The 13,386-nt window shown below is 34.4% G+C and overlaps 1 protein-coding gene across 3 annotated transcripts in view; it reads right to left on the bottom strand.

The window, feature by feature from the left end:
• Positions 1–13,386, bottom strand: part of STXBP5 (syntaxin binding protein 5) — a 168,291-nt gene that overhangs the window by 28,913 nt on the left and 125,992 nt on the right. For all 3 annotated transcript variants that reach the window (XM_041740439.1, XM_041740441.1, XM_041740447.1), the window contains one exon: positions 4,462–4,512. In XM_041740439.1, the coding sequence (XP_041596373.1) occupies positions 4,462–4,512 (51 nt within the window). The remainder of the gene's footprint in view (positions 1–4,461; positions 4,513–13,386) is intronic.

The following is a 13,386-nucleotide window of genomic DNA, read 5'->3' as shown; positions in this document are numbered from 1 at the left end:
CTTAGGTACCATCACTTTCATGAAGTTTACCTTGATCCCTAAAACCATGTATGATTTTTCTCTACTTTGAATCTCGACAGCTTTTCTCTCCCATGGCACTAATAGTATATTTGTTCTGTAGTTCTTTCAGAGTTGTCTTAGGCCTACTCTAAAGTGACTCTAAGTTTCTTGAGTATAAGAGCTGTGTCATTTTTGATGCCCTACAGAGTTCAGCATAGTGCCTGGCTTAAAAAGTATCCAATAAATACTTGCTGAAGGCAGATCCATAGTTGAAAGTATCTAAAGGTGTGATACATTAAAATTTCCAGTAGTTTCTACTGTTCACATCTAATAAATAGTTCCTCAAATCATATGCTTTCAATGCTATCATGAAAGAAATGACTTCATGCCATAAAAGATAAAAAAAAAAAAAACCACAGTCAAATCTTCTAAATTGTATTTTATTAAATAGAAAAGGTATAATTGAATTCTAACTATACCCTCTAAAAGCTTTTGTAATCAAATTTAATTTCAGGGGCGCCTGAGTGGCTCAGCTGGTTAGACTCTTGATTCTCTTGATTTTGGCTCAGGTCATGCTCTGAGGGTCCTGGGATTGAGCTCTGTGTCTGGCTCCATGCGCAGGGGGGAGTTTATTTGTTTCCTTTTTCCTCTGCCCCTCACCCTGCTTCTATTTGCATGCACATTCTCTTTTTCTTTGTCTCTCTCCCCCTTAAATTAATAAATAAATCTTATAAAAAATTTAAATTCATAAATTGACAAATATTTCCCCAAATAATAATTATAGACAACAAAATTTTGATTACAGTTAGCCTCTGAAAATAATAGAGTTACTAGTTATGGCAATAACATGGACAATTTCAGGGCAGCCTGGGTGGTTCGGCAGTTTAGCACCACCTTCAGCCCAGGGCTGATCCTGGAGACCCGGGATCGAGTCCCACATTGGGTTCCTGCATGGAGCCTGCTTCTCCTTCTGCCTGTGTCTCTGCCTCTTTTTCTCTCTCCCTCTGTGTGTCTCTCATGAATAAATAAATAACATCTTTTTAAAAAAATAACATAGGCAATTTCAAACTACAGTTCCTAAAAATGTTTTGTCTGTTTTGTCTATACTTCCTGTTAAAGATTTTGACATGGCAAAAAAAGAACTATTTCCTGTAAATGAAACAATTTTCTATAAGCAACAGCTCATTACTAGATGAGTATGTAATATTAAATATATAAGCTGATTCCAAATGTTAACTCTAAAGTTTTCAAAGTTATTTTAGTAAATTAATAGAAATTTTCCTTATTTAAGATTTTAAGTAATCTCTATACCCAACATGGGGCCCAAACTTACAATCTCAAAATCAAGAGTCTCATGCTCTACTGAGCCAGTCAGGCACCCCAAATAGTAGAAATTTTAGATGTAGTTCCGAATGATAAAAAAATATTTGTTACTTTAATAAATCATACACATACCAGGTGGTTGGACATATATTTTCAGTTGTGGCCCAGTGACAAAGATAGAAATCACTGAAAATTTGATAAAATTTGAAGGGCATCCAGGTGGCACGGTTGGTTAAGCATCCAACTCTTGGTTTCAGCTCAGGTTGTGCTGTCATGGTCATTAGATTGAGCCTCATGTCTGGCTCTGTGTGCAATGCAGAGTCTGCTTAAGACTTGCTCTCCCTCAGCCCCTCCATCTTGCCCTCTTAAATAAATAAATTTTTAAAAAATTAAAAAAGAAAATTTGGTAAGATGAATTTCATTATAAATTCATCTGTGTAAAAATTCATACTTTTCTCTATTAAAATTACCATAGGTAATTCACAACTATCTGTACTTCAAATGTAAATTCATAGGCCAAAATAACAGTGTTTGGATTTAATGGACTAATTTAACTATATAAAATTCAAAAACTACAACTGCATTTTATTATGACTTCTCTATAAAAGTTAGCTTACCAAAGAAACTCTTGAGTTTAGATTAATATGTGAAAATGAAGTGAACCTGTATCAATCCTGAACTTACAAAATCCTATCTGCCTAGAACTGTTTGAAATAAAGTTAGAATTTTTAGTAGTTCATGAATTACAACTTGGACTGACTATTGTTAAATCAGATGTTGTGGATCTTTGTGGCTTGAATTTTAGAAATTGGGTAAGCTAAACAAATGGAACAGAAATTTTAATTTAGATTGTAGTAATAAGAGCAGAAATGAAAATAGCTACCACTAAGCAAGGCCTACCATGTGATATACACTCTCATAATACTTTACATTTATCATTCTATTGAATCCACAAAACAAGTGAAAAGTTTTATTATTTTAATTTAATGAATAATAAAATAGACAAAGCTAATCAGTGGAAGAGTCAGAACTTGTGTCATGTCCAAGTCCAAAACTTTCTCAGGCAACTCCAGATAACAAGGAATTAGTCAAACCACCAAAATACAAGGGAGGGTTTTGGTTATTATTGACAATAGTTTTTAAATACAAAAATATATTTGAACATGTGATGTTACTGGAAGCTCTGAAATCAGGTAAAATTTGTTGTTAATTCTTCCATCCAGCTGTAGGTGTTACAAGCACGTTATAAAATCACTATCATGTTACTCTCTGGATGCCTAGAACATTTTAGTTGCATATATTACCCTCTTCTTTCCACATAGAAACTTATATAACAACAACATTTTATTCCCCCCATCAAAACAAAGCCAAGAGAGTAAACTAGGACATAAGACTAATTCACAATAAGGTATAAAAGTCTATTTTTTTTCTTCTAGTTTGATACTAGAAAAGTAACATCAGAAATCTAACAATGTCACGCATGCGACTGGGCCACGAAATGCAGCATGGTGAAGTTATAGTCAAAGTGGAGTGTTACAAGATTTCTTCACAAGCCAAAGTGATTTCTAGTTACAGAAGGTTCCAGAGCTAGCCCAATAGCCTCAGATGCTTTAGGACCATCTGGTAGCTTGAGCCTATCAATAAATAGAATTGTTTTTCCCCATTGACTCCCCAGCCAATGTAAAACAATTACCAGATAAGAATCTCTGTCAAAAAATAGTTCAGCAGTATAATGACTTGAAGGGAAAATTACTTCATTGATACTGTTCCAAGGTATGTATCAATCAGTTGTAATTGGCTAAGGGCACCGAAATACATTGGCATGTAAGCTAAAACATGAACTGAATAAGATGATTTATATAAAAGCATGGAATATATATGCTGATTGAATTACTTATATAATTTATAAGTGTAATATTCTTTTTAAAAATAACTATGGCATTTTTTTTTACTAATTTTAAAAGTACTTTTACATGTGTCTTCTCAAATTCTTAAGATACTAGAAGATACAAAACCATTTTAACTAGCAGTATTTAGTTATTAAAATCACAGGCCTCTGAGAGTGATGAAAACTTTGCCCCTCAGATACGCTTGGTTTCAAATTGTATCTTTCATTTATATAGTGGAAGGAGCGATTTCCTTCTCAAAATATATGTTATCATATATTCTAGGATTAATTCTTTTTCCCGTAACACCAGTGTTACTACAGAATTCTACTAAATTGTTTTTCTTATGTTCAGGAACAGAACCTTGTACTGCTGACAATGGAAGATTATGCTTACTCACTGATAATCATACACTAACTGAGATAAGAATCTGATTTGGAAATGCTAAATTAGTACAGTGAAATGGACAACACCTAAGTTTGCATTATGCATAAAAAGGCAGTTAAGTAATCTAGAGAATAAACAGTGAGATGATGATGGGGGCGAGCAAATGTAAGGGAGGAAATCTAGTTATTTCTAAGACAAAGGCAGGTGAAATCATCTTCACCTAATCTACTTTTTATTTAAAGGCAATCAAAATTTCTGAAATTGAAAAAAAAGTGAGTTTAAAAAGAAAGGTTTATTTTTATCTTTACTGAAATGTCATTTGTCCCTATTCTGTGTTTTCAGGGAGCTGTTTTTGAGCCGAATATAAAGCAAAAGGAACATGTAAATATATTCATTTTCCTTTCCTAGATTAGTTGCATAGACAGTACTACAGAAAAAGAAATACTTCCCAACTTATCACCAAAAATAATGATTCTTGATATGAGAAATTTATTGTAATACAGAAAACTAATTTATTGTGAAAACGTTAAATTCTTGTAAGTTTATAAAGTTCAAATAAGCTTTCAGATGGTTAAATGAGATATAACAACAAATTAATCTGAAATTGCACAAATTTTAGTCTTATGCTCAATCTTGTTTAAAGTATGAAAGCTGAGAAAACATGTAATTTCTGTTGGCTTGAATTTATAATCTTTTATAATTTATAGATGCCATTCTGGAGGATTAATCCTTAAACACCTTAGTCATTTTAAACTTGATTTCTGATTTCTAGTCTACGGTAATTCTAAATCTTTTGATTTCCTTATCTTCCCCTTGAAGGGAGTTTAACTACAATGGATTTTATTTATTTATTTATATTACTTACCTAAGTCGGGCTTTAGGTCAGTAGGCAAGCTTAACTTCCTTGACATCTTTGCTGAAAAATAAAATGCATTTTTAAAGTTCTGAAGAATATTTGATTCATATTTGTTAATACCAACTGCTCTTCCAGATAGCAGTAAATACTTTTATTACTAAATCTAGATGCTAAGATACTTAAAACATGATTAATAATATTATGGGTGGAAAGTAAATCTTGTTTCAACTTTTTAAAAAGTTTGTACTTACTTGATGTAATATCTGTGTGCTTGAAGCTGTTACTTCAAGAAAACTTTTTAATTCTATTAATTATTTCTTAGGTTCACAAGAAAGGGTTAGTCTTTTCTGAGAAGCAGAGTCATTTCTCAGAAGGAAGGTGTTGCAGGTAAGGCCAATAGAGGCAGAAGACTGAGTTTGGGTAGTTGATATAATGAAATCTTTCCAGTTCCTCAACCTCATAGCTACTGGGTTCATTATTTTTTTTTTAATCTCTAGAATATAGGACAACCTCTATCTAAGATTAAGTATTTGATTGTATCATACAACTATATGGATTCGTCTCTTCTTCATGTAAGTTAATACTTCTACTTATACGTCAATGGAAAAACAGAGTCATACTCAATCTAAAATTATGGGATTTACAAAAATGTAAACTATCTCTATGTCATTTCTATTTAGCATCAGAATAAAAAAGACTGTATAAACTTACTGGAATTCACTTTCCATCCTCAAAGTCAGTTATTGCCTTAATCTAGGAAGTGATTTAAAGTTAGGAGTTGTTTAACTATATGATGTTAGTGGCAGTGCATGCGTAACAGAATAGTGCTTCCTATGTACAATTTTGAACAAGCACTTGTTTGTTAATACACGAATGCATATATTGGGTTAAATTTTGGGCTGTTAAGAGATATTTAAAGCACAGACCCTGCTAGTCCATAAGGGCGCCATGTAAACAAAGAAATCCAGTCATAGTATATAACTTCCACATCTAAAAAAATGACAAATCCAGTATTAGGAAAGAGGCATTAGGCAAACTGGGAAGGGATGGGGGAATCAAGTTCTCATTTCTAAGCTTCATCAATCTAATCATCCTTTAATGAAAAAAAAAATGAGTCAAATATACAATCAGTCCTATCCCATTTTCACCCAGAAATAATGAGTATCAGTCAAAAGATAAAATAAACTAAACTAGCCAATGAAATCTGTGGTTAGTTGCTTTCATATAAATGGTTGCCATTGTATTTAATATTCAATTCCCTAAAATTAGAAGATATCATACCCCCAAAACTATCTTCTAAAATGCAATATTAAACACTTTCAAAAGAATTGAGGTTTTCACCAAATATCATGGGTACAACATACACAGACTGATAAATAATATCTATACAATATTATATGTTATCTGAAACAGAAAAATCAGTCTGGTAGAGTCTAAAGACATTAATCAGATGATGTGGCTGCCTCTCTAGACTTCAGTTCTGCTTTGATCCAGCTATTCTTTCAGGCCAGTGATTATCAAAAACTTGAATGTATACTCCAATCACCTGGTGATCCTAATAAATAAGATTATGATTCTATACTCCTGGACTAGGGCCTGAGATTTTACACTTCCAACAAGCTCCCAAAAGATGCCAGTGCTGCTGCTCTATGAACCAGTTTGAGTAGCCAGGTCCCTAGACTAAAAGAAACTTCAGGATAGGATCAAAACTAATTGAGCAAACCTAGCATGCATATGCAGTTAGTCCATAATAAACATTCCCTGAACAAGCTTTAATAAATAGTGTCTAAATGTAGAAGGGTAAAGAATAGTGGTTGGGACTGGATTTGGCATCAGGTCAAACCTGAGATGGAATCCACTTCAACCAACTACCAGATGTGTGACCTTAGGCCAATCACTTTGCCCTTAAACCTGAAATTTCCTCATTTGTTAAGTGAGGATAGATAGATAGTAACACCAATTTCATAACTGTGAAGATTATACAAGATGATGTAAGCAAAGCACTGAACAGAATACCTGACATACAATATGGATTTGATAAATGTTAGTTATTAATAATAAACAAATGAAACAATTTCTAAACGAACTATAAAATGCTATACAAATGAACTACTAATACACTTGTAAACAACCCAATGTTCCTTTATTCTAATTCTATGATAATACTCCAAGTAACTAAAACAAGAAAATTGGAAACAACAACAACAAACCCTTAGGACATTAAGTATAGAAGAGTATGCTATGCACCACTGTAAGTTCAACCTCTTTTAAGTTTGTTTCAAAAAGTAAATTCAATATACAGCTATAATAAAGAAGAAATAAATAATATACAAGCTATTTCAAGTTTATTCTTCATTAATGAGAATAAAGTAAATATTTTGTTAGAAATGTATTCTTTAAAGATTTTATTTATTTATTAGAGACACAGAGAATGAGAGAGAGAGAGAGGGAGGCAGAGACACAGGCTGAGGGAGAAGCAGGCTCCATGCAGGGAGCCTGCTTATGGCAAGGGGAAGAGCAAAAGGAGGACGTGGGGAAGTATTTAGCTCCTGGGCATTCCTCACTGTATTTGTATTTTTCTGCTGTCAGGTTCTATAGATCCCGGGTCTCCAGGATCACGCCCTGGACTGAAGGCGGCACTAAACTCCTAAGCCACAGGGGCTGCCCTAGAAATGTATTTTTTGAAGCTTTCACTCAATAACCATATACATATTCTTGCCAAAAAATTTCACTAGCATGAAATTTCCTTCTGAATTTCTTAAGTGTATGCTTTCAATCTCCTTCAGCATTTTATACTAGAAATTCTTTTATATAAATTCTCAAATATTTAAAAAATGTAGGTTAATCTTTCCCATAAAATACAACTTTTTTGGTCTAACATCTAACACTACTTAATTTCTTTATCATGTTAAAAAGAAACCCTGAATATAACTAACTTCTGAATCATTCTTCACTTGGTCTAATTTTGACATTTTATTGAGGTTTTAAAATCACACGCAAAAAGGCGTAGGCAGATTTTCTGACTACAGTAACTACTCTTTAACTGTCACAAAATGATTCAATTATAGGGTCTAATATTTCTTCCTAAAACACTTTGTAATGAGACCCACAACTTGACCATGAACTCAATTATAGTATTCAAAAGATAAGATATTTAAGCCACACTGCTGTAACACTTTGACATAATTTTAAGCAATCTCCTTGAACAGAGAACTTGAAATGACATGTGTTAAAGGATTAACCTTTGCTATTTTGTGTTAATTTTGCTTACCAATTAATATTATAAAAAAGAGAAATAACAATTTTAATGAATAGAGAAACATTTTTGTTACACTAGAGGTGGGGACCAGGAGAGAGGGATACTTATTAATCTATAAAACATTTATTGGGCACTTGCCAGCCATGTGCCAGAAGGCAGGGATTTCCTGCCCTCTAAGAGTTCAGTCTACTGAAGGAATGAAATAACTCCACTGCACTGTATCAAATACTAACAGATGTAAGCAAAAGGTGTCAATTAGAGTACGCTGAATTTATAACTTTCTTACCCTGCAATACTCATCTAACACCATGGGATATGGAGATAAAGCCAGTAAAGAATAACTCAGACACCATACATTTTCACACAACTGTGTGTTCCTCACTTATTTGTTGACCATATTTATCTTCTGGTGTAAAATTTACATACAAATGAACAAATCTTAAATATACATTGTTTTGATAATGCACACACCTAAGTAACTCAACCCTTCACATGATATAGAAATTCGTCAACATCCAAGAAAGGTTATACATAGTCTTCCCAATCAAATCCTGTCCTCATCCCTAGAAATATCCATTGGTCTGATTTTATTTTCTCACCACAAATCAGTTTTGCCTATTCTAGAACTTCATATGCATGAAATTACACAGTAGAAACTCCTGTGTAAGGCATCTTTCACTTGGGACAATGTTCTTTATCTTCTTCCCAAAATGTTTTAAAACTTACATTTTTTCTTCAATATATAGAATTAGAATTTTTAGATGAAAAACAGTTTCAATCAAGAGATTCACAGGCATTAATAGATTAACATCTTCTGTCTCATCCCATATGCATTTTGCCTTTAAGCTTTTTCGAATTGTGTGTTCTTTAAAGAATATTTGGAAAATATAGAAACAGAAAATAAGGCCATTGTGAATGCCCATAATCAAGAGGCAAGACGCTTGCATATTTCCTACTTTTTAATATCTATTTTATTTAATACACAAATCTGTATCCTGCTTTAGTCCCCATTACTAAAAGAAGTATTTTCTCACATCAGTTGTTATTATTTTAATGGCTGCATATTTATATGAACACTTACTGAATAAGGTTTTTTCTAATACCTAAGACAATAAAAGTGTATGAAAATATTTTCATATATTTTGATTATTTCCCTAGGATAGAGTACTACAGGGGACAATCATTTCTAGTACAACTTTCCCCAAACCCCAAGGTCTTCTCAAGTATGTCTCTAAGAAGTAGCTTGTTTTCCTTTTTAAAGTTTAAAAGAAAGGCATATGAGCATATTTCACAAACTTCTGTTTAGCTGAAGACAGAGAAAAACATGCCATCTGAGAAAATCTGGTAAGATGTACAAGTCCCAGCTCACAACTATATCCCCTCAAAACTCAAGTCATTCAATTTTCTTATAGCATTGTGTGTAGCTGAGAAATCTAGAGCCAGACTGATTATTGTCTACCTTTGAATGTAACTTGTCTATTTTATGGCAAGGGGAAGAGCAAAAGGAGGACGTGGGGAAGTATTTAGCTCCTGGGCATTCCTCACTGTATTTGTATTTTTCTGCTGTCAGGTTCTATAGTCCTTTCTTCTGTAGTCTCTATCCAGTGATAGAGACTCATCTGGGTAATTTTATCGTATCAGATACTGACCTTTCAGTACAAGAGCTTTCATGTTATTCATTATAAAGTTGCTATTTTCTCTCTACTGCTGCTATTCTCTGTTTATTATGACTATTTTTTTCTTTTCAGTAGTAAAACATATTTTAGCCCTACTTTAAAAATCCTTGTCTGCTAATTTCAGCATCTAGGTTGTCTTGAAATCCGTCTCTACTAATTGTTTTATTCTTAACTATAGGTCACATTTTCCTACTTTTGATTTTGAATCTTTATTTCACATGCCTACTAACTTTTGATTGAATGCTGGACCAGAGTGGATAATGTGTTGAAGGGAGGTTGTATTATATCCTCCATCTTAGTAGGTATTGAGATTTGCTGTGCTTTGCAGTTAAATTACTGGTGGATCCTTGGTTTAATCAGGTTTGGTTTTATTCTTTGCTAGGGTGGGTCTATTTCAGTTTGAATTTAGTTCTAGGATATGGCTTTTATGCTAAGACGTAATCATGACTCTTCAAGAGTGGTCTTTCTGGGATATCCAGAATGGCCAAGGTGTTCAGCAAGGTCTAATGGCAACAATTCCTGGTATGGCATGACTGCTGATACCCTTGTCAGCTCTCAGCCTCATAGCAGATGGTTGCTGCTAGGCCTTATAGAGTCTTGCCCAGCTTTAGACTGGAATTGAGTTAAATCTCACAGACTTTAAGGAAAATCCCCCCCTCCCTATCTAGTACACTATTCTCACAAATTCTAGTCACTTAAGCAGCCCAGAAATCCAATCTCTGCCTCCTTAGCTTGATCAGACTGCAGCTCCTCTTGAGTTCTACCCATCCTGCACTGCAACAGGAAAGTGTTCCATGGCAGAAAGCGAGGGAGGTCATGGGGCTCATGTTATATTTTTCCTTTCTCTCAAGGATGGTAGCCCTGGACTGCTTGCTGCAATGCCTAGAAAGAAGAGCTCATCCATTTTGACTAGTTTTACAGATGTTTTTTGTGGAAAGCTAAGTCCCAAACCTAAGGTCTAAAGTTGAAGTTTAGACCATATGTTTTTATCTTTTGATTTTGTGACTTCTAGGGAATATACTTGTTTTCAGGTCTGTTTAATCACCTCCTTGATGGCAGGTCCACAAGAGGCAGGTTGACATCTAGAGAACCTGTAAGTCCCCCTAGTGTATACTCTATATCCTGGATGAAGCAGTCGCACACTTTATCCAGCAATTATTGCTGGCCATATTTTTACTTCTTAGGAGTCTCAGAAGCACTTGCCAACCCAGTTACCTTGTCAGCAGATTTCATTGCATGTTTTTAAAAAAATTCTGATCATGCTTTGAAGTTACTTAACTCCCACTGAAGCTTTCAAATGGAAGACAATTTGAATGAATTCTTGGAAGACAAATAGTCTGTTTTTCTCTTCTTCAACTGTGTATTCTTCAACTCTTGCTCCTTGTACTCAGTATCTTCCTTGTTTTGAAATTTTTTTGTCACTAGTGAAAAAAAACTAGCTCTCTTTCCCTATGCCTCTGTCCACAGCAGAAATGGTGGGGTGACAATAAGGTTTCTTCCATCTAAAGAAAACTGGTATCAGAGATATGTTTTGGCAGGCCATACACTTGAGCCTCTGCTCTCTTCTTCTTCTTCTTTTTTAAAAAGATTTTATTTATGTATTCATGAGAGACACAGAGAGAGGCAGAGACATAGAGAGAAGCAAGCTCCATGCAGAGATGGACTCGACGTGGGACTCGATCCCAGGTCTCCAGGATCACGCCCTGGGCCAAAGGCAGATGCCCAACTGCTGCTCTCTTTTATAAACTGCAATGAAGATAAACTAACTGGTTGAGTACTAAAGAGCTGCATTTGCTTGGTAGGAATTAATGAAGTGATGCATGATGACAGCAATTATGTCTGCAATGGTAGTTTCAATACAAAGGAAAGAAACAAATCTCAAGAGCACTGTTTGGACCATGGTACCATAGATGACAGTTTTGTCATGGCTGATACTTGTTAGTTCTTTGCAACAGTACAAATCTTTGTAAAGTTTCCCAATTATGGAGATTCATATTGCTTCTATGAAATTAAACAGATATTTTATAATTCTCCTTTAATTTTTCTATCTACTGTGTTCCACATCTTCTTTTTCTAAGGAAGGTTTCTTAAAAGAAGGGAAAACAGAAATACAACTTCTGCTTTTTAGAATGTGACATTCATAGTAAACAGTACACAATAACAAGTAAAAGTACTATTACGGTAGTATGAAGATGCCAAAAAACCAAAACTTTGTTTATACTGAGGTTTGATAATTAAAATAAAGTGACAATATCACTTTTTACCGCCTGCAGAGATCCAATGCCACTCTTTCAAAGCAAAATGTTGAAATGCATGCCTATTAGATTTTTAAAAATCAGAATAGTAAAAAGACTGAAAATCAGCTTATATGGTATGGCAAAGATCCAAGGCGAAAGTGGGACCAAGAAGTAGAAATCCTTGCCACTTATCACACATTATTTTAATAGCCATTAGAACTAATAATATCAATGTCTATCTCCCATGTTACAATATAAATTACATGAGTTTGGAGATAAAATTTATCTTGCAAAATACTGCATTTGTGTATGTATATAGCACTTAAGGTGTGGTCAATGAGCATGGTGATAAGTGCATAAGTAAATGAATCAACACAAACTGTCATTGGAATTTTACTTCTACATAAAGAAGCTGAATTTTCTCACAAATGATATGAAGAAAAAAAGAGGGCAAATTAAACACAGGCCTATTCATCAGAAAGACCACTTTTGAAATTTGGAACACATAGCCATTACTTGGAGTGGAGAGGAATCTTTATATCATCTCTTAAGATTCGGCTATAACAAGTTCTTTTAATTCTTGAACTCCTATAGCTTTAGTCTTCAATATTTTTCCAGTTTCTATTTGCTTTCCATAAATTCATAAAACTTTATGCCTAGGATATCATAATAAACTCTGCATTTTCTACAGAATAAACCCCTAAGTGTTATAAGCTGAATTGTTCCTCCAAAATTTGTATGTTGAAACATTAACCTTCAATTCCTCAGAATGTGAGGTATTTAGAGACAGGGCCTTTAAAGAGGTGATTTAAGCTGAAATTATAAGACCATTAGGGGCAGACCCTCATCCCATCTGACTGGAAGAGGAAATTTAAACACACAAAGACCACAGTTGCACCTGCATAGAAGGAAGACTATGTGAGACTCAATGAAAAGGTAGCCATCTACAAGCCAAGGAGAAACCAAACCTTAATATCTTAATCTTGGCTTCTAGTCTCCAGAACTACTCCAAAGGAAATACCTTTTTGTTGTTTCAGTCACCCAATCTGTGGCATTTTGTTATGGCAGCTAATAGCAAACTAATACAAGTAACGGTAGAGCGTAAATTGCCACATTAATAGTATTTTTGGTGGAAAAAAAAATTTTCACCAGCTGGTGATTTAGCCAGCTGGACTAAGCTTAGATGATCACAGCTTTGTTGGCAACATCCAAAGCATCATAGTCAGGAGCCAGCTGAACATATGCCTTCTTCTCTCTATTGAGCTGGATCAGGGTGTTGATCTTGGCCACACCAATGTCATAGAGCTTCTTCACAGCTTGTTTGATCGGGTACTTGCTGGCTGTGGCATCCACAATGAACACAAGTGTTGTCTTCTGTTTTCTTCATGGCTGATTCAGTCATTAGAGGGAACTTGATGATGGCATAGTGGTCAAGCTTGTTTCTCCTGGGGGTGCTCTTTCAAGGATATTTGGGCTATCTTCAGAGATGTGGTGTCTTGGGCTGTCAGAAGGCAGGTGATGTATGGATCTTCTACTTCTTTTTTCTTTTTTTTGTTACTGTGGACATCTTTCAGTACTGCTTACTTGGCCTTCAAAGCCTTTGCTCTGGCTTCAACTCCAGGAAGTGTCAGAGGCTTCCTTCCTCCCTTCAACGCCATCTTCATGAAAGGGATCACTACATTAACAGTTCTACTCAAACGATACTTGACAAAGAAATTATTTCAGTAATTTAACTTTAATTTGGACTAATTTACTTTACTTT

Source organism: Vulpes lagopus, chromosome 2, assembly GCF_018345385.1.
Source record: "Vulpes lagopus strain Blue_001 chromosome 2, ASM1834538v1, whole genome shotgun sequence".
Lineage (NCBI taxonomy): Eukaryota > Metazoa > Chordata > Mammalia > Carnivora > Canidae > Vulpes > Vulpes lagopus.
Note: the sequence above shows the minus strand (reverse complement) of the source record. Positions and strands in the feature narration are given on the sequence as shown.